Below are 23,406 nucleotides of genomic sequence, written 5' to 3' on the forward strand. Positions count from 1 at the left end.
GTTGGATGCAGTGATGGATGCAGTGATGGATGCAGTGATGGACGCAGTGATGGGTGCAGTGATGGATGCAGTGTTGACTGCAGTGATGGATGCAGTGATAGATACAGTGATGGATGCAGTGATGGATGCAGTGATGGATGCAGTGATAGATACAGTGATGGATGCAGTGATGGATGCAGTGATGGATGCAGTGATGGATGCAGTGATGGATGCAGTGATGGATGCAGTGATGGATGCAGTGATGGATGCAGTGATGGATGCAGTGATGGATGCAGTGATGGATGCAGTGCTGACTGCAGGGTCAGCTGCTCCCATAGGTGCAGCCTGACCCCATGGGGCAGCTCCCGGGGCCCAGCGGTACCTACACTGAGGTTATTCCCACGGGGTCGAACCTTCCTCCTCTGCTGAGCCCAGGCAGTGCCAGCAGGGCCGGGAGAGAGAGAGACCAACGTGAACACGGGGGGGGGGTCCGGGGGGGGTGGTTGGGGAGGGTCCGGGTCACCCCATACAGAGCCAAGCATGGGCCAGGCGAGCAGCAGCAATGAGCAGAGCAGCCAGAGCATCCCTATCCCAGCACTGTACCTGTCCTTGTTCCCATCCCCAGGCATGCGGACACTAACCCTAACCCAACCCTAACCCAACCCTAACCCTAACCCTAACCCAACCCTAACCCTAACCCCAACCCTAACCCTAACCCTAACCCTAACCCTAAACCTAAACCTAAACCTAAACCTAACCCTAACCCAACCCTAACCCCAACCCTAACCCCAACCCTAACCCTATCCCTAACCCTAACCCTAAACCTAAACCTAAACCTAACCCAACCCTAACCCTAACCCTAGCCCTAACCCTAACCCTAACCCTATCCCAGGACTGTACCTGTCCTTGTTCCCATCCACAGGCATGCGGACACTAACCCTAACCCTAACCCAACCCTAACCCAACCCTAACCCTAACCCAACCCTAACCCTAACCCTAACCCTAACCTGGTACCACTGGTATAGAGGACACTGTCCCATGTCCCCCCCCCCTTCATGGTAGCTTCCAAGGGGGGGTCCTCCACCATAATGGAGCCTATGGAGCCACTGCAGCATCCCCATATGAGCTGGACCAGTATAAGACATCACCTCCCCACAGCTCCCACCCTGCCAAGCTCATGCCCCCCCCCCCCCCAAGCCAGCAGACCAGCAGCAGCCACTGGGGGGGACGCACATCCCACTGGGGGCACTGGTGGCCACCACAATGGGTACCCCAACAAGCCACCCCCCCCAAAAGCATCAATGGCCATAGGGCTATATGGGGATAATGGGTTATGATGGGAACTGTGTGTGGTGTCCCATTGGGGTGCCCCATACCTGGTTTTCAGCAGGGAGCCTTGGCATGGAGGCAGCTCGTCCATGCCCCTCCATAGGCAGGTACTCGCTATCCGAGTATCCATCCTTGGCCATATCCCGCATCTCCACCAGCTGTAGGACATGGGGGAAACTGAGGCACGGGAATGGGGCAGCCCCAAACCCCAGGCCAGGAAGAGCACAGGGGTCGGCCCCATAGGGGTGAATGGGGATGGGACCCCCACCTGGGAGCTGGGACGGGCGTTGGGAACATCCTCGGGATGCTCCGGGCTCCACGTTCCTGTTTTCTGGAACATCTCCTGTGCTCGTTGTGTTACCCACGAGGGGCTCTCCTTGAGGCCCCCATCGCGTGTGGCCCTATGGGGTGTGTGGGGCACAGGATCAGCCCCCACTGCTCACCCCACAACGGGCAGAATGGGACCGGACACACTTACGGCTCTGATCCGGGTCCCGTGTCCGGTCCTGGGGCTCCCTCTTGTGTCGGGGATGGAGGCTCCATGCGCTGGAACATGAGGGGGGTCCGGTTCTGTGGGGACAACGGAGATGGGATGGACCAAGGGATGGGGGTGGGAGGAGGGGTTGGGGGGCACTGGAGTGTGGGGACATGGGGATGGGATGGGGATGGACCGGGGGTGTGGGGCTGGGGTGGGAGGAGGGGTTATGGGGCAGTGGAGTGTGGGGACATGGGATGCTCAGACCTAAGGATGGGGACACTGGAGAGAAATGGGGATGCTGGAGGTGGCAGAACTCAAATGGGGACACTGGATGGATGCTGGAGCATATGGACATGGGGATGGGATGGAGCTGGGATGCTCAGACCTGGGGATGGGGACACCGGAGATGGGATGGGGATGGACCGAGGGGATGGGGGTGGGAGGAGGAGGGGTTATGGGCACTGGAGTGTGGGTGCATGGAGCTGGGATGCTCAGAGCTGGGGATGGGGACAGGATAAGGCTGGGATGAGGATGCAGAGGTGGTAGAGCTCAAATGGGGACACTGGATGGATGCTGGAGCATATGGACATGGGGATGGGATGGAGCTGGGATGCCCAGACCTGGGGATGGGGACACCGGAGATGGGATGGGGATGGACCAAGGGGATGGGGGTGGGAGGAGGAGGGGTTATGGGGCACTGGAGTGCGGGACACAGAGATGGGATGGGGATGGGATGCTCAGAGCTGGGGATGGGGACAGGATAAGGCTGGGATGAGGATGCAGAGGTGGTAGAGCTCAAATGGGGACACTGGATGGATGCTGGAGCATATGGACATGGGGATGGGATGGAGCTGGGATGCTCAGACCTAAGGATGGGGACAGGACAAGGATGGGATGAGGATGCAGAGGTGGTAGAGCTCAAATGGGGACATTGGATGGATACTGGAGCATATGGACATGGGGATGGGATGGAGCTGGGATGCTCAGACCTAAGGATGGGAATAGGACAAGGTTGGGATGAGGATGCTGGAGGTGGCACAACTCAAACAGAGACACTGAAGGGATGCTGGAGTGTGGGGACATGGAGATGGGATGGAGCTGGGATGCTCAGACCTAAGGATGGGAATAGGACAAGGATGGGATGAGGATGCCGGAGGTGGCACAACTCAAACAGGGACATTGAAGGGATGCTTGGGGACAGGCTGAGGACACAGGACAGGAGCACAGGAGTAACTGGGATGCAGGAGATGCTGGAGGAGAGGATGGGGCTGAACTGGGACCAGTGCAGGGCCATGGGGAGGGTTTGGGGCCCCCACCTGCTCCTCCCGCATGGCCTGAAGCTTCTTGGCCTTGCTCTGCCGATAGTATTCCATGATCATCATGGCAGCGTAGATCTTCCCCACGGTCAGGTCGGTGGCTGCGGGCACAGAGGGTGAGCAGGGATCGGGAATGGGGACAGGGATGGGGACAGGGATGGGGACAGGGATGGGGACAGGGATGGGGACTGGGAATGGGGACTGGGAATGGGGACTGGGATGGGGACTGGGAATGGGGACAGGGATGGGAACAGGGATGGGGACAGGGAATGGGGACTGGGATGGGGACAGGGATGGGGACAGGGATGGGGACTGGGATGGGGACAGGGATGGGGACTGGGATGGGGACAGGGATGGGGACAGGGATGGGGACAGGGAATGGGGACTGGGATGGGGACCGGGATGGGGACAGGGATGGGGACTGGGATGGGGACTGGGATGGGGACAGGGATGGGGACTGGGAATGGGGATCGGGAACCAGGAACAGGGATGGGGACCGGGATGGGGACAGGGATGGGGACCGGGATGGGGACAGGGAATGGGGATCGGGAATGGGGACAGGGATGGGGACTGGGATGGGGACTGGGATGGGGGCAGGGATGGGGACTGGGATGGGGACAGGGAATGGGGTCTGGGATGGGGCCTTACACTTGTGGGGGGTGACGAGCAGGTCCAGGTTCTTGGGGGACAGGTTCGGCCATATGGCCACCATCTCCTTGCGGAGCTCTGCATCCATCTGCTGCTTGTCGGCTCCTCCTATGGGGACAGGGCTGAGCCCCATGGACCGGACACCACATCCTGTCCCCATTGTCCCCCTTTGTACCCATACCCCATAGACCCTCATCCCTGTACCCACTGCCACAGGGGACCCACGTCCATGATCCCAGTGTCCCACTTGGGTTTTGGGCCTCATCCTCTCAGGTCCACGTCCCCATCCCTATGGGATCCCTGTCCCCATCCCATTGGGATCCCCGTCCCCATCCCTTTAGGATCCCTCTCCCCATCCCTATGGGATCCCTGTCCCCATCCCTTTAGGATCCCTGTCCCCATCCTTTGGGATCCCTGTCCCCATCCCTATGGGATCCCCGTCCCCATCCCTATGGGATCCCCGTCCCCATCCCTTTAGGATCCCTGTCCCCATCCCATTGGGATCCCTGTCCCCATCCTTTGGGATCCCTATCCCCATCCCTATGGGATCCCTGTCCCCATCCTTTGGGATCCCTGTCCCCATCCCATTGGGATCACTGTCCCCATCCCTCTGTCCCCCCTGTCCCCATCCCATTGGGATCCCTATCCCCATCCCATTGGGATCCCTGTCCCCATCCCTATGGGATCCCTGTCCCCATCCCTATGGGATCCCTGTCCCCATCCCTCTGTCCCCCCTGTCCCCATCCCTATGGGATCCCTGTCCCCATCCCTATGGGATCCCTGTCCCCATCCCATTGGGATCCCTGTCCCCATCCCTTTGGGATCCCTGTCCCCATCCCTATGGGATCCCTGTCCCCATCCCTATGGGATCCCTGTCCCCATCCCTATGGGATCCCTGTCCCCATCCCATTGGGATCCCCGTCCCCATCCCTATGGGATCCCTATCCCCATCCCTATGGGATCCCTGTCCCCATCCCATTGGGATCCCTATCCCCATCCCTATGGGATCCCTGTCCCCATCCCTATGGGATCCCTGTCCCCCCCTGCCTTTGGCTATCTTGATGTCCAGCGCCGTCCGGATCAGTGCCATGAGTGTGGAGTTGAAGTGAACTGTGTTGTCATCGGCCACAGGCAGATCCATACGGAGCAGCCGCTGTGGGTCCGACCATGGGGGGGGGGGGGGGGGGTCACCACCACGACCCCCCCCCCCCCACACACACTATGGGGCAGGCGAGAAGGCGGGGGGCACCCCCAACCCCCCCCCCCTCCGCCGTCTCCCCCCCCCCCTCCCCCAAACCCCCCCCCCCAACGGCAGGGGATGGGGGGGGGGGGTACAAGGCACGGCCAAAGGGAGGACCCCAACCCAAGGGGGGGGGGGGCAGCACATGCAGCACATGCAGCATATGGGGGGGGGGACACACGACCCATTCCTGGCTCCGAAGTGGGGGGGGGGGTGGTTGTGGGTGCAAAGCAGAGGTTATGGGGGGGGGGGTCCAGGGGGTCGTGCTTGAGTTGGGGGGTGCAGGGGGAGCAATGAGTTTGAACGGCCTCAGCCCCAACATGCGCCCCCCCCCCCCCCCCGAGATCCCATTGCCAAGCAGATGGTTTAACCCCCCCCCCCAATAGGAAGGGCAGGGAGCCTGCCCCACATGCAGCCCCCGGGGGGGGGATTTAGGGATGCAGAGCAAGGCAATGATGCTGATGGGGAATATGGGGCACGGAGCAGTGGGGTCCCCATGCCCCCCCCTTGGTGCCCCCCCCCCATTGCCCCACGATGCAGGTCTCTCCCTCCCCCCATAGAGGTTGGGGGGGGGGGGGTTATGGGCCGTGCAGCAGCCTTGGGGGGGGGGGAAAGGGGGGGGGGTCACTGTGGGGAGGAGATGGGATGGAGGGGAATGGGAGGAGGTTATGGGGGGGGGGCTCCAAAAATGGGCTGCTCCAGGGGATGCAGCATCGAGCCCCAAAGGGACCCCCAAGAATGGGGGACCCCAAAGAGGAGCTTATGGGGGAAGCCCCATTGGGGACCCCATAGAGAGGGTCCTTGGGGGGCTGGGACTCCAACTGGAAGCTCCTTATGGGGCTGGCCAAGGGCCATGGGGGGGTCCCCATATAGGGGTTTGTGGGGGGTGGTTGAGCCCCATAGCGGACCCCAATAGAAGGTCCTTAGTGGGGTACTTGAACCCAAAGTGGGGACCCCAATTAGCGGGTCCTTAACGGGCTGGGAGCCCATGGGGGGGGTTCCCCCTATGGGGTCTTCATGGAGGGGGGGGGGGGGGGGGGGGCCCCACTCCGGGGGGGGGCCGGATCTTACCCAGCCCATCCATTGGGGGGACCCTCGGGGGGGGGGCTCCGGCTCAGCCCAAACCAATGGCAAAGCACCAAGGACCAACCGAGAAGATGATGAAGAGGCCGAAGAGCATCGGCTGAGCCGGTCCCACCACCGGGGTTGGGGGGGGGCTTGGCTGTGCCGGGGGGGGGGTTATGGGGTCATTCTACCTTATAGGCCACACGGGGTGGGCATTTCTTGCCTAAACCCAGGGGCGGGGACATATGTCTCAGCATTTCATACATGTCCATGAATGTCAGCCGGCCCCTGGGATTGGAGAGAACAAGAAGGAGAAGACATGGGACAGCACAAGGATAAGGATGGGGGGGGAAAGGGGGAGAGACAGAGACGTGGAGAGCAAAAAAACCTGGGAAAGAACCAGGAAAAGCAGGAAAAGCCTCAGGAAAACATGGAAAACCCTCAGGAAAAGCAGGAAAACCCTCAGGAAAACCTGGAAAACCCTCAGGAAAAGCAGGAAAACCCTCAGGAAAACTTGGAAAACCCTCAGGAAAAGCAGGAAAACCCTCAGGAAAACTTGGAAAACCCTCAGGAAAAGCAGGAAAACCCTCAGGAAAACCTGGAAAACCCTCAGGAAAAGCAGGAAAACCCTCAGGAAAACTTGGAAAACTCTCAGGAAAACCTGGAAAACCCTCAGGAAAACCTGGAAAAGCCTCAGGAAAACTTGGAAAACACCCAGGAAAAGCAGGAAAACCCTCAGGAAAACCTGGAAAACCCCCAGGAAAACCTGGAAAACCCTCAGGAAAACTTGGAAAACACTCAGGAAAACCTGGAAAACCCTCAGGAAAAGCTGGAAAACCCTCAGGAAAAGCTGGAAAACCCCCAGGAAAACTTGGAAAACCCTCAGGAAAACTTGGAAAACCCCCAGGAAAACTTGGAAAACCCTCAGGAAAAGCTGGAAAACCCTCAGGAAAACTTGGAAAACCCCCAGGAAAACCTGGAAAACCCTCAGGAAAACTTGGAAAACCCTCAGGAAAAGCAGGAAAACCCTCAGGAAAAGCTGGAAAACCCTCAGGAAAACTTGGAAAACCCCCTGGAAAAGCAGGAAAACCCTCAGGAAAAGCAGGAAAACCCCCAGGAAAACTTGGAAAACCCCCAGGAAAACCTGGAAAACCCTCAGGAAAAACTGGAAAACCCTCAGGAAAACTTGGAAAACCTGGAAAATCCCCAGGAAAACTTGGAAAACCCCCAGGAAAAGCTGGAAAACCCTCAGGAAAACTTGGAAAACCCCAAGGAAAACTTGGAAAACACCCAGGAAAACCTGGAAAACCCTCAGGAAAACTTGGAAAACCCCCTGAAAACCTGGAAAACCCTCAGGAAAACTTGGAAAACCCCCAGGAAAACCTGGAAAACCCTCAGGAAAACCTGGAAAACCCCCAGGAAAAGCAGGAAAAACCACTTGGAAAACCTGGAAAACCTGGAAAACCCTCAGGAAAACCCCCAGGAAAAGCTGGAAAACCTGGAAAACCCCCAGGAAAACTTGGAAAACCCTCAGGAAAAGCAGGAAAACCCCCTGGAAAAGCAGGAAAAACCACCTGGAAAAGGCTTGATCCCATGAGGAGGAGGAGGAGGAGGAGGAAGGAGGAAGGCCGTGCCCATCATGCAGCCCCACCGGGGAGGGGGGGGCCGCAGCAAGCAGAGGGGCAAGGGGATGGGGACGGGCTCCATGCCGGGGGCCGGCACCGGGTGCGGGACGTGTGTGTTTGGTGTGTCCATATATATATATATAGAGATATCATATATATATCCGAGAACCCAGAAGCAACATTCATTCCGTGGATGCTCAGCAGGTTTTAGGGTCAGTTCAAACCTTGCAAGCAACCCTATGAGGGCATTTCTTGCCTAAGCCCAAGGGGGGAGATATAACTCGTAATAAACTGTACATATCCTTATAATGAATGCGGCCACTGCAAGAAGAATACAGGGGGTTAGTGAGAAGGTCGGAGCCATATGGACGCCGACGCCACGACGGGATAGGGAAACTGAGGCACGGAGAGGTCCAGCCCATTCCAGGAGCTGGGAGCATCGGGGATGCTCTGGAGCAGACTGGGATACAGGGAGGAACTGGTCCCATCCCTTTCTATTGAATGCATCCCGCCCCATGGAGCATCCGGTATCCAGAAGGGTCTATGGGGTGAATGGGATGGGGACGGGATCCAATGGCTGAGCACCTCCAATTGAGACCTCAATGGTTCTGAGGGTCCCTCCATCCCAACCCCATTCCATGGATCCATGATCCTAGCACAAGTCCCTGCTTCTCCTTCATGGTCCCTTATTGAAGCCCAAGACCTCAATGGTCTCAAGGGTCCCTCCATCCCAATCCCATTCCATGGATCCATGATCCTAGCACTGAAACCAAGTCCCTGCTTCTCCTTTATGGTCCTTATTGAAGCCCAAGACCTCAATGGTCTCAAGGACCCCACAAACCCAACCCTATTCCATGGATCCATGATCCTAGCACAAGTCCCTTCTTCTCCTTCATGGTCCTTATTGAAGCCCAAGACCTCAATGGTCTTGAGGGCCCCACAAACCCAACCCCATTCCATGAATCCATGATCCTAGCACTGAAACCAAGTCCCTGCTTCTCCTTTATGGTCCTTATTGAAGCCCAAGACCTCAATGGTCTCAAGGGTCCCTCCATCCCAATCCCATTCCATGAATCCATGATCCTAGCACAAGTCCCTGCTTCTCCTTTATGGTCCTTATTGAAGCCCAAGACCTCAATGGTCTCAAGGGTCTCTCCATCCCAATCCCATTCCATGGATCCATGATCCTAGCACAAGTCCCTGCTTCTCCTTCATGGTCCCTTATTGAAGCCTAAGACCTCAATGGTCTCGAGGACCCCACAAACCCAACCCCATTCCATGATCCTATAGGGGAAATGAACTCCTGCCTCATACCCACAATGGCTGTGGGGCACAATGGGGGTCAGGGATGCCCCATTTGGGGGACACCCCCTTTGGGGGGGCACACAGAGGAGCACGGAGGGTATTGGGATCCTGCAGCATCCCCATGGCCGCAGATGGGGACACACACAGGGCCCATCCAGCCAAGCCCCAAGAGGGGCTCCAAGGGTATGGGGGGACCCCATTAAAGCACCCCAAAACCGGGGGGGTCCTTACCAGGCTGCAGGGTCATACTCGGCCCAGACCCGGACGTACTCGTCCAGGTGATGGGGACCCAGGATGGAGGAGTCGCGGGTCAGGTACTCGAAGTTGTCCATGATGACAGCGACAAAGAGGTTCAGCATCTGGGGGGTGAAGGGATAATGGGGGTCAAGGGGGGATAAAGGGGTGTTGGGGTGGGATAAAGGGGTGTTGGGGGGGGATAAAGGGGTGTTGGGGTGGGATAAAGGGGTGTTGGGGGGGATAAAGGGGTGTTGGGGTGGGATAAAGGGGTGTTGGGTGGGATAAAGGGGTGTTGGGGTGGGATAAAGGGGTGTTGGGTGGGATAAAGGGGTGTTGGGGTGGGATAAAGGGGTGTTGGGTGGGATGAGGGGGTGTTGGGGGGGGATAAAGGGGTGTTGGGGTGGGATAAAGGGGTGTTGGGTGGGATGAAGGGGTGTTGGGGGGGGATAAAGGGGTGTTGGGGGTGGATAAAGGGGTGTTGGGGGTGGATAAAGGGTTGTTGGGGTGGGATGAAGGGGTGTTGGGTGGGATAAAGGGGTGTTGGGTGGGATAAAGGGGTGTTGGGTGGGATGAAGGGGTGTTGGGTGGGATGAAGGGGTGTTGGGGGTGGATAAAGGGGTGTTGGGTGGGATGAAGGGGTGTTGGGATGGGATAAAGGGGTGTTGGGATGGGATAAAGGGGTGTTGGGGTGGGGTAAAGGGGTGTTGGGGTGGGATGAGGGGGTGTTGGGTGGGATAAAGGGGTGTTGGGGTGGGATGAGGGGGTGTTGGGTGGGATAAAGGGGTGTTGGGGTGGGATAAAGGGGTGTTGGGTGGGATAAAGGGGTGTTGGGGTGGGATAAAGGGGTGTTGGGGGTGGATAAAGGGGTGTTGGGATGGGATAAAGAGATGCTGGGGTGGGATAAAAGGATGCTGGGTGGGATAAAGCGATGTTGGGGTGTGATAAAGGGATGCTGGGATGGGATAAAGGGATGGTGGGGTTGGATAAATGGGTGTTGGATGGGTTAAAGGGGTGCTGGGCTGGGATAAAGGGGTTTTGGGATGTATAAAGGGATGTTGGGACAGGATAAAGGGATGTTGGGATGTATAAAGGGACGTTGGGCTGGGATCAATGGATGCTGGGGTGGGATCAATGGATGCTGTGCTGGGATCAATGGATGCTGGGGTGGGATCAATGGATGCTGTGCTGGGATCAATGGATGCTGGGGTGGGATCAATGGATGCTGTGCTGGGATCAATGGATGCTGGGGTGGGATCAATGGATGCTGTGCTGTGATCAATGGATGCTGTACTGGGATCAATGGGTGCTGTGCTGTGATCAATGGATGCTGTACTGGGATCAATGGGTGCTGTACTGGGATCAATGGATGCTGTGGTTGGATCAATGGGTGCTGTACTGGGATCAATGGATGCTGTACTGGGATCAATGGGTGCTGTACTGGGATCAATGGATGCTGTGCTGGGATCAATGGATGCTGTGCTGGGATCAATGGGTGCTGTACTGGGATCAATGGATGCTGTGGTTGGATCAATGGATGCTGTGCTGGGATCAATGGATGCTGGGACAGGATCAATGGGTGCTGGGACAGGATCAATGGATGCTGTGCTGGGATCAATGGATGCTGTGGTTGGATCAATGGATGCTGTGCTGGGATCAATGGATGCTGGGACAGGATCAATGGGTGCTGGGACAGGATCAATGGATGCTGTGCTGGGATCAATGGATGCTGTGCTGGGATCAATGGGTGCTGTACTGGGATCAATGGATGCTGTGGTTGGATCAATGGATGCTGTGCTGGGATCAATGGATGCTGGGACAGGATCAATGGATGCTGGGACAGGATCAATGGATGCTGTACTGGGATCAATGGATGCTGTGGTTGGATCAATGGGTGCTGTGCTGGGATCAATGGGTGCTGTGCTGGGATCAATGGGTGCTGTACTGGGATCAATGGGTGCTATGGTTCCAGGCTGTACTGGGATCAATGGGTGCTGTGGTTGGATCAATGGGTGCTGTGGTTGGATCAATGGGTGCTGTGCTGGGATCAATGGGTGCTGTGCTGGGATCAATGGATGCTGTACTGGGATCAATGGATGCTGTACTGGGATCAATGGGTGCTGGGACAGGATCAATGGATGCTGTACTGGGATCAATGGATGCTGTACTGGGATCAATGGATGCTGGGACAGGATCAATGGGTGCTGTGCTGGGATCAATGGATGCTGTGGTTGGATCAATGGGTGCTGTGCTGGGATCAATGGATGCTGTGGTTGGATCAATGGATGCTGTGGTTGGATCAATGGATGCTGTGGTTGGATCAATGGATGCTGTACTGGGATCAATGGATGCTGTACTGGGATCAATGGGTGCTGGGACAGGATCAATGGATGCTGTACTGGGATCAATGGATGCTGTACTGGGATCAATGGATGCTGTGCTGGGATCAATGGGTGCTGTGCTGGGATCAATGGGTGCTGTACTGGGATCAATGGATGCTGTGGTTGGATCAATGGATGCTGTGCTGGGATCAATGGATGCTGTGTTGGGATCAATGGATGCTGTACTGGGATCAATGGGTGCTATGCTGGGATCAATGGGTGCTGTGGTTCCAGGCTGTGCCGGCTGTGCCGTCGCTCACCAGGAAGGAGCAGAGGAAGATGAAGGACACGAAGTAGAAGTAGGCGAACTCGTTGCCACACTCGTGCTCCCGGATGCCGGAGTTGTGGTCACAGGGTTTGCCGCTCAGGCAGGACAACATGATCTCGTGCCAGGCCTCACCAGTGGCACTCCTGTGGTACCGGTACTGGTACCAGTGCGGCTGCCGCTGGGGTACTGGGGACTGGGGGATGGGGACTGGGGGAATGGGACTGGGGGTAATGGGGACTGGGGAATGGGGACTGGGGGTGATGGGGACTGGGGGTAATGGGGACTGGGGGTAATGGGGACTGGGGGTACTGGGGACTGGGGGAATGGGGACTGGGGGGAATGGGGACTGGGGGGAATGGGGACTGGGGGTGATGGGGACTGGGGGTGATGGGGACTGGGGGTAATGGGGACTGGGGGAATGGGGACTGGGGGGAATGGGGACTGGGGGGAATGGGGACTGGGGGGAATGGGGACTGGGGGTGATGGGGACTGGGGGTGATGGGGACTGGGGGTAATGGGGACTGGGGGTACTGGGGACTGGGGGAATGGGGACTGGGGGGAATGGGGACTGGGGGTGATGGGGACTGGGGAATGGGGACTGGGGGAATGGGGCTAATGGGGACTGGGGGAATGGGGACTGGGGGAATGGGACTGGGGGTGATGGGGACTGGGAGCTAATGGGGACTGGGGGTACTGGGGACTGGGGGTACTGGGGTCTGGGGGAATGGGGACTGGGGTAATCGGGACTGGGGGAATGGGGACTGGGGGTACTGGGGACTGGGGGTGATGGGACTGGGGGTGATGGGTTTGCCGCTCAGGCAGGACAACATGATCTCGTGCCAGGCCTCACCAGTGGCGCTCCTGTGGTACCGGTACTGGTACCAGTGCGGCTGCCGCTGGGGTACTGGGGACTGGGGGATGGGGACTGGGGGAATGGGACTGGGGGAATGGGGCTAATGGGGACTGGGGATGATGGGGACTGGGGTAATGGGGACTGGGGGAATGGGGCTAATGGGGACTGGGGGTGATGGGGACTGGGGGTGATGGGGACTGGGTAATGGGGACTGGGGGTGATGGGGACTGGGGGAATGGGGCTAATGGGGACTGGGGGAATGGGGACTGGGGGAATGGGGACTGGGTAATGGGGACTGGGGGTGATGGGGACTGGGGGTGATGGGGACTGGGGGTACTGGGGACTGGGGGAATGGGGACTGGGAGCTAACGGGGACTGGGGGTAATGGGGACTGGGGGTGATGGGGACTGGGGCTAACGGGGACTGGGGGTAATGGGAGCTGGGAGCTAATGGGGACTGGGGGTGATGGGAGCTGGTGGGGGTAATGGGTGTCAATGGGATAGGAGGATGGTACTGGGACAGTGGTATGGCACTGGGTGCCACCGGGACAGTGGTATGGTACTGGGTGCCACTGGTGCTAATGGATGCCACTGGGACAGCAGTATGGCACTGGGAGCCACTGGTGCTAATGGGTGCTGCTGGGGCTAATGAGTGCCACTGGGACAGCAGTATAGCACTGGGAATCGCTGGTGGCACTGGGGTAACTGGTGTTACTGGTGGCACTGGGGTAACTGGTGTTACTGGTGGCACTGGTGCTACTGGGCGCTCACCGGAACAGCAGCATCAGTGCCTGGAAGAAGGTCCGGAAGTTGTTGTGTTGGGTAATGGCTGATTCATCATCCTCCTCCTCGATGCCAATGTTCCCAAAGACCTGCGGGGGGAACCATGGGGACCCAATGGGGGGGGGGGTCAGGGTTTGGGGGGGGTCAGTGTTTGGGGGGGATCAGGGTGTGTGTGTGTGGGGGGTCAGGGTGTGGGGGGGGTCAGGGTGTGTGGGGGGGGGTCAGGATGTGGGGGGGGGGGTCAGGTTGAGGGGGGGGTTAGGGTGTGTGTGTGGGGGGGTCAGGATGTGGGGGGGGGTCAGGGTGTGTGTGGGGGGGGGTCAGGGTTTGGAGGGGGGGTCAGGGTGTGTGTGTGGGGGGTCAGGGTGTGGGGGGGGTCAGGGTGTGTGTGGGGGGGTCAGGGTGTGGGGGGGGTCAGGGTGTGGGGGGGGTCAGGGTGTGTGTGGGGGGGTCAGGGTGTGTGGGGGGGGGGGGTCAGGGTGTGTGTGGGGGGGGTCAGGGTGTGTGGGGGGGGGTCAGGGTGTGTGTGTGGGGGGGTCAGGGTGTTTGTGTGGGGGGGTCAGGGTGGGGGGGGGTCAGGGTGTGTGTGGGGGGGAGGCTACAGCATCCCCTGTGGGTACCAACAGGGACCTCACCTGCATCCCAATGATGGCATAGATGAAGAAGAGCATTGCAATGAGCAGGCAGACATAGGGCAACGCCTGTGGGGGGGGCACAGAGACACTGGTCAGTTGTGGGGGGGGCTGGAGCACACCAATGGGCCACAATGGGGGGGTCCGGGGGGGTCACCTTGAAGGACTGCACGAAGGTCCAGAGCAGGATGCGGATGGTGTATCCCTGGCGCAGGAGCTTGATGAGCCGAGCGGCTCTGAACAGGCGCAGGAAGCTCAGGTTGATGAAGTTGTTCTGGGAATGGCAATGGGATCCAGTGGGAATGGGGGACCCGGATCCGGGTGAACGGGGGGTCCTGGGTCCCACATACCCCGAACTCGGTGACCAGGATGTCTGTGATGCTCCCGAGAACGGTCACGAAGTCAAAGACGTTCCAGGCGTCGCGGAAGTAGTTCTGGGGATGGGGAAGGGGAGAAGGATGAGGGGGAGATACCGGTAAGAGCAAAGCAGACCCATGGAGCCAGTGGTACCCATGTACCGGATCTGTGCATCCCATAATACCCATGCACTGGATCCGTGCATCCCATAATACCCCATGCACTGGATCCATGCATCCCATAATACCCATGTACCGGATTCATGCATCCCATAATACCCATGCACTGGATCCATGCATCCCATAATACCCCATGCACTGGATCCATGCTTCCCATAATACCCATGTACCGGATCCATGCATCCCATAATACCCATGAACTGGATCCGTGCATCCCATAATACCCATGCACTGGATCCATGCATCCCATAATACCCATGTACCGGATCCATGCATCCCATAATACCCATGCACCGGATCCATGCATCCCATAATACCCATGAACTGTATCCATGCATCCCATAATACCCATGCACTGGATCCATGCATCCCATAATACTCCTGCACTGGATCCATGCATCCCACAAGTACCCCTGCATTGGCTCCATGGATCCCATAGGTACCCCACATTGGCTCCATGGGTCCCACAAGTACAAGTACCCCCTATTGGCTCCATGGATCCCACAATCCCTCATGCATCAGCCCCACAGATCCCATAGGTACCCCACATTGACCCCATGGATCCCACAATCCCTCATGCATCAGCCCCACAGATCCCATAGGTACCCCACATTGACCCCATGGATCCCACAATCCCTCATGCATCAGCCCCACACATCCCATAGTGAGCCCTGCATTGACCCCATGGATCCCACAATCCCTCATGCCCCAGCCCCACAGATCCCATAGTGAGCCCTGCATTGACCCCATGGGTCCCACAATCCCTCATGCATCAGACCCCATAGGTACCCCACATTGGCTCCATGGGTCCCACAAGTACAAGTACCCCCTATTGGCTCCATGGGTCCCACAATCCCTCATGCCCCAGCCCCACAGATCCCATAGGTACCCCACATTGGCTCCATGGGTCCCACAATCCCTCATGCCCCAGCCCCACAGATCCCATAGTGAGCCCTGCATTGACCCCATGGGTCCCACAATCCCTCATGCATCAGACCCCATAGGTACCCCACATTGGCTCCATGGGTCCCACAATCCCTCATGCCCCAGCCCCACAGATCCCATAGTGAGCCCTGCATTGGCTCCATGGATCCCACAATCCCTCATGCCCCAGCCCCACAGATCCCATAGTGATCCCTGCATTGACCCCATGGATCCCACAATCCCTCATGCATCAGCCCCACAGATCCCATAGTGAGCCCTGCATTGACCCCATGGATCCCACAATCCCTCATGCCCCAGCCCCACAGATCCCATAGTGAGCCCTGCATTGACCCCATGGATCCCACAATCCCTCATGCACCAGCCCCACAGATCCCATAGGTACCCCACATTGGCTCCATGGGTCCCACAATCCCTCATGCATCAGCCCCACAGACCCCATAGGTACCCCACATTGCCTCCATGGGTCCCACAAGTACAAGTACCCCCTATTGGCTCCATGGATCCCACAATCCCTCATGCCCCAGCCCCACAGATCCCATAGTGAGCCCTGCATTGACCCCATGGATCCCACAACCCCTCATGCCCCAGCCCCACAGATCCCATAGTGAGCCCTGCATTGACCCCATGGATCCCACAATCCCTCATGCCCCAGCCCCACAGATCCCATAGTGATCCCTGCATTGACCCCATGGATCCCACAATCCCTCATGCCCCAGCCCCACAGATCCCATAGGTACCCCACATTGGCTCCATGGGTCCCACAATCCCTCATGCCCCAGCCCCACAGATCCCATATGATCCCTGCAGCTCCAGCAGGATCCATGGGTCCGGAGCCCCATTCCCATTGGCACATACCAGGACACCGAAGGCCATGATCTTCAGGAGGCACTCGAGGGAGAAGAGGGAGGTGAAGACATTGTTGAACATCTTCAGCACGTACTCGTAGGCGTCCGACGCGTCATAGAACTGGGGAGGGATACAGGGATGGGATAGGGATGGGATAGGGATGGATACAGGGATGGATACAGGGATGGATACAGGGATGGGATACAGGGAGGGATACAGGGATGGGAGGGATACAGGGATGGATACAGGGATGGATACAGGGATGGGATAGGGATGGATACAGGGATGGGATAGGGATGGATACAGGGATGGATACAGGGATGGATACAGGGATGGGATACAGGGAGGGATACAGGGATGGGAGGGATACAGGGATGGATACAGGGATGGATACAGGGATGGGATACAGGGATGGGATAGGGATGGATACAGGGATGGATACAGGGATGGATACAGGGATGGATACAGGGATGGGATAGGGATGGATACAGGGATGGGAGGGATACAGGGATGGGATAGGGATGGATACAGGGATGGATGCAGGGATGGGATAGGGATGGATACAGGGATGGATACAGGGATGGGATGGGGATGGATACAGGGATAGATGGATGCAGGGATGGATACAGGGATGGATACAGGCATGGATACAGGGATGGGATGGGGATGGATACAGGGATGGATACAGGGATGGGATGGGGATGGATACAGGGATAGATGGATGCAGGGATGGATACAGGGATGGATACAGGCATGGATACAGGGATGGGATGGGGATGGATACAGGGATGGATGGATGCAGGGATGGGATAGGGATGGATACAGGGATGGATGGATACAGGGATGGGATAGGGATGGATACAGGGATGGATACAGGGATGGGAGAGATGCAGGTATGGGATGGATACAGGGATGGGATAGGGATGGATACAGGGATGGATACAGGCATGGATACAGGGATGGGATGGGGATGGATACAGGGATGGATGGATGCAGGGATGGATACAGGGATGGGAGAGATGCAGGGATGGATACAGGGATGGATACAGGGAGGGATACAGGGATGGATACAGGGATGGGATACAGGGATGGGATACAGGGATGGATACAGGGATGGATACAGGGATGGATGGATACAGGGATGGGATGGATGCAGGGATGGGAGGGATGCAGGGATGGATGGGATGGATCCAGGAGGACAGGGATGAATCCAGGGGGACAGGGATGGATCCAGAGGGATGGGATGGATCCAGGGATGGATCCAGGGATGGGATGGATCAAGGGATGGGAGGGATCCAGGTGGATGAGGATGGATCCAGGGATAGGATGGATCAAGGGATGGGATGGATCCAGGGATGGATCCAGAGGGATGGGATGGATCCAGGGATGGGATGGATCAAGGGATGGGATGGATGCAAGGGGACAGGGATGGATCCAGGGATGGGAATGGATCCAAGGGGACAAGGGATGGATCCAGGGCACAAAGCAAGCACCAAAGGACACTGTTTGACCCCATCTCCCCCCTCCCACCGACCTTCATCATGAGGACGATGGTGTTGAGGGCGATCATGGCCATGATGGTGTATTCGAAGGGGGGGGACACCACGAACTGCCACATGCGGTACTGGAAGCTCTGCCGGTTCTGGGGCATGTGCCGCGTCAGGGGCTTGGCGCTGATGGCAAAGTCAATGCAGGCTCTCTGTGGGGGGAGCACAGCGGTGGGTGCCACCGAACAGCACCCAAGGGTGCTATGGGGCACAAAGAGGGGGTCCCCAATGCGGTGGGTGCCACCGAACAGCACCCAAGGGTGCCATGGGGCACAAAGAGGGGTCCCCAATGCGGTGGGTGCCACCGAACAGCACCCAAGGGTGCCATGGGGCACAAAGAGGGGTCCCCAATGCGGTGGGTGCCATAGGGCACAAAGAGGGGTCCCCAATGCAGTGGGTGCACCCGAGGGTGCCATAGGGCACAAAGAGGGGGTCCCCAATGCGGTGGGTGCCATAGGGCACAAAGAGGGGTCCCCCATGTGGTGGGTGCCATAGGGCACAAAGAGGGGTCCCCAATGCGGTGGGTGCCATAGGGCACAAAGAGGGGGTCCCCAATGCGGTGGGTGCACCCAAGGGTGCCATAGGGTACAAAGAGGGGGTCCCCAATGCGGTGGGTGCCATAGGGCACAAAGAGGGGTCCCCAATGCGGTGGGTGCCATGGGGCACAAAGAGGGGTCCCCAATGCGGTGGGTGCCATGGGGCACAAAGAGGGGTCCCCAATGCGGTGGGTGCCATAGGGCACAAAGAGGGGGTCCCCAATGCAGTGGGTGCACCCAAGGGTGCCATAGGGCACAAAGAGGGGTCCCCAATGCGGTGGGTGCCATAGGGCACAAAGAGGGGTCCCCAATGCGGTGGGTGCCATAGGGCACAAAGAGGGGTCCCCAATGCGGTGGGTGCCATAGGGCACAAAGAGGGGTCCCCAATGCGGTGGGTGCCACTGACCAGCACCCAAGGGTGCCATAGGGCACAAAGAGGGGTCCCCAATGCGGTGGGTGCACCCAAGGGTGCCATGGGGCACAAAGAGGGGTCCCCAATGTGGTGGGTGCCATAGGGCACAAAGAGGGGTCCCCAGTGCGGTGGGTGCACCCAAGGGTGCCATAGGGTACAAAGAGGGGGTCCCCCATGCGGTGGGTGCCACAGGGCACAAAGAGGGGTCCCCAATGCGGTGGGTGCACCCAAGGGTGCCATAGGGCACAAAGAGGGGTCCCCAATGCGGTGTGTGCCATAGGGTACAAAGAGGAGTCCCCAATGCGGTGGGTGCCATAGGGCACAAAGAGGGGTCCCCAATGCGGTGGGTGCTATGGGGCACAAAGAGGGGTCCCCAATGCGGTGGGTGCCATAGGGTACAAAGAGGGGTCCCCCATGCGGTGGGTGCCATAGGGCACAAAGAGGGGTCCCCAATGCAGTGGGTGCCATGGGGCACAAAGAGGGGTCCCCAATGCGGTGGGTGCCATAGGGCACAAAGAGGGGTCCCCCATGCGGTGGGTGCACCCAAGGGTGCTATAGGGCACAAAGGGGGGGTCCCCAATGCGGTGGGTGCCATGGGGCACAAAGAGGGGGTCCCCCATGCGCTGTCACCTCGTTCTTCTCCAGGCTGTACTCCTCCATCATCTTATCGCCCTGCTCCTGGAAGGTGATGATGATCAAGGCCACGAAGATGTTGACGAAGAAGAAGGGGAAGACGACGAAGTAAACCACGTAGAAGATGGACATCTCCATGCGGTACCCGGGGCTGGGCCCTTGGTTCTCATAGGTGGCATCCACCGAGTGCTTGAGGACCCTGCGGTGGGATGAGCATGGGGTATGGCTGATCCCAGTCTGCATCCCCGCATCCCAATCTGCATCCCTGCATCCCACCCTCCATCCCAGCATCCCAATCTCCATCCCTGCATCCCACCCTCCATCCCAGCATCCCAATCTGCATCCCCGCATCCCAATCTGCATCCCAGCATCCCAATCTCCATCCCTGCATCCCAATCTGCATCCCAGCATCCCAATCTCCATCCCTGCATCCCAATCTCCATCCCTGCATCCCAATCTCCATCCCTGCATCCCACCCTCCATCCCAGCATCCCAATCTGCATCCCCGCATCCCAATCTGCATCCCTGTATCCCACCCTCCATCCCAGCATCCCAATCTCCATCCCTGCATCCCATCCCTGCATCCCTGCATCCCAATCTCCATCCCTGCATCCCAATCTCCATCCCCACATCCCACCCTCCATCCCAGCATCCCAATCTGCATCCCTGCATCCCATCCCTGCATCCCTGCATCCCAATCTCCATCCCTGCATCCCAATCTCCATCCCTGCATCCCAATCTGCATCCCTGCATCCCAATCTCCATCCCAGCATCCCAATCTCCATCCCTGCATCCCACCCTCCATCCCCACATCCCACCCTCCATCCCTGCATCCCACCCTCCATCCCTGCATCCCAATCTGCATCCCTGCATCCCAATCTCCATCCCTGCATCCCAATCTGCATCCCTGCATTCCAATCTGCATCCCTGCATTCCAATCTCCATCCCCACATCCCACCCTCCATCCCTGCATCCCAATCTCCATCCCTGCATCCCAATCTCCATCCCCACATCCCAATCTCCATCCCTGCATCCCAATCTCCATCCCAGCATCCCAATCTCCATCCCTGCATCCCAATCTCCATCCCTGTATCCCACCCTCCATCCCCGCATCCCAATCTCCATCCCAGCATCCCAATCTCCATCCCTGCATCCCAATCTCCATCCCAGCATCCCAATCTCCATCCCCACATCTCACCCTCCATCCCTGCATCCCAATCTGCATCCCTGCATCCCAATCTGCATCCCAGCATCCCAATCTCCATCCCCGCATCCCAATCTCCATCCCCACATCCCACCCTCCATCCCAGCATCCCAATCTCCATCCCATCCCCTTACTGTGGCCACCCCTCTCCGGTGGACACGGTGAATAGGGTGAGCAGCGCCCAGAGGACATTGTCATAGTGGAACTCATACTTCTTCCACTCCCTCTTCTGTGCCTTCACCTCATTGTCCTTCTCATACACCAGATACTCGCCCCTATAATGGATGGGGGGTGTTGGGATGGGGTTTGGGGGGGGGGGGGCAATGGGACCCTGCCCCATATCCCCCCCCAAACCCATCATTACCTGCAGTCCTTCTCGAACTCCTTGGACTCATCAGTGCAATAGAAGAACTTGCCCTTGAATAGCTGCACGGCCACAACAGCAAAGATGAACATGAAGAGCATGTAGACAATGAGGATGTTGAGCACGTTCTTCAAGGAGTTCACCACACAGTCAAATACAGCCTGTTGGGGGACACATATGGGGGGGTTGGCACCATCCGGACCCCCCCATTGGGTCCCCATTGCCCCCATTACCCACCTTGAGCTTCGGGAGCCTCTTGATGGTCTTCAAGGGCCGGAGGACACGGAGGACACGGAGGGATTTGATGGTGTTGATGTCCTTCCCTTTGCTGCTGCCGCTGTGGGGATGGGGACAGGAGATGTGGGGCCCTGAGCTGGTTTTGGGGTGCAGGGGGGGTGCAAAGGGGGGTGAAGGAGAGCGAGGCACAACCATGAGCACGAGGAGAGGACGAGGACGAGGATGGGGATGAAGGCAGAACTTTACCGTGAGCTGCTCCTGCGGCCGGAGGCAGAGCAAGGGGAGAGACAAGGCAGGGTGAGAGCCCAACCCCAGCCCCACAGCTGCCCCATCCGCAGCCCTGTAGGGCTGTGCTGGCCCCACTGGGTCCTCACCCCTTCCTTTGGGGGTGCTCAGTCAGGATGCTCACCCTTTACTCAGGGGATGCCCAGGGGATGCTCAGACACTCAGAGGATGCTCCCCCTTTACACAAGGGATGCTCACCCTTTACTCGGGGGATGCTCACCCTTTACTCAGGGGATGCTCACCCTTTACTAAGGGGATGCTCACCCTTGGTTCTAAGGATGCTCACCCTGGCTCTAAGGATGCTTGGGGAATGCTCACTCAGAGGATGCTCCCCCTTTACTCAGGGGATGCTCCCCCTTTACTCGGGGGATGCTCACCCTTTACTCAGAGGATGCTCACCCTTTACTCAGGGGATGATCCCCCTTTACTCAGAGGATGCTCACCCTTTACTCAGGGGATGCTCTGCCTTTACTCGGGGGATGCTCACCCTTTACTCAGGGGATGCTCCCCCTTTACTCGGGGGATGCTCACCCTTTATTCAGGGGATGCTCACTCAGGGGATGCTCCCCCTTTACTCAGGGGATGCTCACCCTTGGCTCTAAGGATGCTCAGGGGATGCTCACTCAGGATGCTCACCTTTTACGCAGGGGATGCTCACCCTTTACTCAGGGGATGCTCACTCAGGGGATGCTCCCCCTTTACTTGGGGGATGCTCACCCTTGGCTCTAAGGATGCTCGGGGGATGCTCACTAAGGGGATGCTCCCCCTTTACTCAGGGGATGCTCACTCAGAGGATGCTCCCCCTTTACTCGGGGGATGCTCACCCTTTACTCAGGGGATGCTCCCCCTTTACTCAGGGGATGCTCCCCCTTTACTCAGAGGATGCTCAACCACTTAAGGGGTGCTCCCCCTTTCCTTCAAGGATACTCATTCTTTACTTGGAGGCTGTTCAGCCTTTGCGTCAAGGATGCTCAGTCACTGAGGGGACGCTCCCCCTTATCCCTATAGGCTTTTCCATCCCTTACTAAGAGGCTACTCATCCTTTGCCCAGGGAATTCCTCATTCCCCTTAGGGTTTACTCCATCCCTACTCACTGCCTGCACTCGGGGACACCAGGACGGTGACAGGACAACACAGCGCGGTGACAAGCGGACGTCAAGCGACACAGCAGAGCACAGCCCCACTGGGAGGCACTGGGAAGCACTGGGAAGCACTGGGAGAGGTGAGACGCTGCCACCTCCATCCTTTCCCCACCATCCCCATGGTCCCCTCCCCAGTGCCCCTAATGGGGACCCCCATACCCTCCCCCCATGGCCCTATGGGGCACTCACGTGAAGGCAAAGGCCACCAGTGCCCCGCTGACCACAATGAAGTCCAGTATGTTCCATAGGTCCCGGAAATAGGCCCCTTGGTGAAGCACCAGCCCCAGATCCACCATCTATGGGGTGTAAAGGGAGGGTAAAGGGAGAACTGGGGGGGGGGGTCCCCCAAACTGGGGTAGCCTTCATCCCCCTACTCACCTTGATAACCATCTCAAAGGTGAAGACCCCCGTGAAGACATAGTCAAAGTACCGCAGGACCTGGAGGGGGAAGATGTTGGGGTCCCCCATTGTACCCTATGGCACCCCAGAACCCCCCCAAGCACCCCACAACCCCCCCCAAGCACCCCACAACCCCCCCCCAAGCACCCCACAACCCCCCCCCAAGCACCCCAGGACCTCAGAGG

The 23,406-nt window shown here is 58.3% G+C and overlaps 1 protein-coding gene across 2 annotated transcripts in view; it reads right to left on the minus strand.

Moving 5' to 3' along the window:
• CACNA1A (calcium voltage-gated channel subunit alpha1 A) overlaps positions 1 to 23,406 on the minus strand; it is a 51,060-nt gene that overhangs the window by 8,026 nt on the left and 19,628 nt on the right. The window contains exons 23-44 of one of the 2 annotated variants that reach the window (XM_034072072.1): positions 23,201 to 23,260; positions 23,012 to 23,118; positions 21,396 to 21,495; positions 21,159 to 21,319; positions 20,929 to 21,069; positions 19,588 to 19,789; positions 17,997 to 18,161; positions 16,472 to 16,582; positions 14,486 to 14,569; positions 14,293 to 14,409; positions 14,139 to 14,204; positions 13,492 to 13,592; positions 11,861 to 12,011; positions 9,217 to 9,344; positions 6,247 to 6,343; positions 4,798 to 4,903; positions 3,751 to 3,858; positions 3,103 to 3,203; positions 1,787 to 1,878; positions 1,577 to 1,709; positions 1,356 to 1,466; positions 366 to 401 (exon numbers count right to left, since the gene is read on the minus strand). In XM_034072072.1, the coding sequence (XP_033927963.1) occupies positions 366 to 401; positions 1,356 to 1,466; positions 1,577 to 1,709; positions 1,787 to 1,878; positions 3,103 to 3,203; positions 3,751 to 3,858; positions 4,798 to 4,903; positions 6,247 to 6,343; positions 9,217 to 9,344; positions 11,861 to 12,011; positions 13,492 to 13,592; positions 14,139 to 14,204; positions 14,293 to 14,409; positions 14,486 to 14,569; positions 16,472 to 16,582; positions 17,997 to 18,161; positions 19,588 to 19,789; positions 20,929 to 21,069; positions 21,159 to 21,319; positions 21,396 to 21,495; positions 23,012 to 23,118; positions 23,201 to 23,260 (2,478 nt within the window). Of the gene's footprint in view, positions 1 to 365; positions 402 to 1,355; positions 1,467 to 1,576; positions 1,710 to 1,786; positions 1,879 to 3,102; positions 3,204 to 3,750; positions 3,859 to 4,797; positions 4,904 to 6,246; positions 6,344 to 7,904; positions 8,002 to 9,216; positions 9,345 to 11,860; positions 12,012 to 13,491; positions 13,593 to 14,138; positions 14,205 to 14,292; positions 14,410 to 14,485; positions 14,570 to 16,471; positions 16,583 to 17,996; positions 18,162 to 19,587; positions 19,790 to 20,928; positions 21,070 to 21,158; positions 21,320 to 21,395; positions 21,496 to 23,011; positions 23,119 to 23,200; positions 23,261 to 23,406 lie in introns of both variants that reach the window. The other variant, XM_034072071.1, reaches the window with a different exon arrangement.

Source organism: Melopsittacus undulatus, chromosome 23 (genome assembly GCF_012275295.1).
Source record: "Melopsittacus undulatus isolate bMelUnd1 chromosome 23, bMelUnd1.mat.Z, whole genome shotgun sequence".
Lineage (NCBI taxonomy): Eukaryota > Metazoa > Chordata > Aves > Psittaciformes > Psittaculidae > Melopsittacus > Melopsittacus undulatus.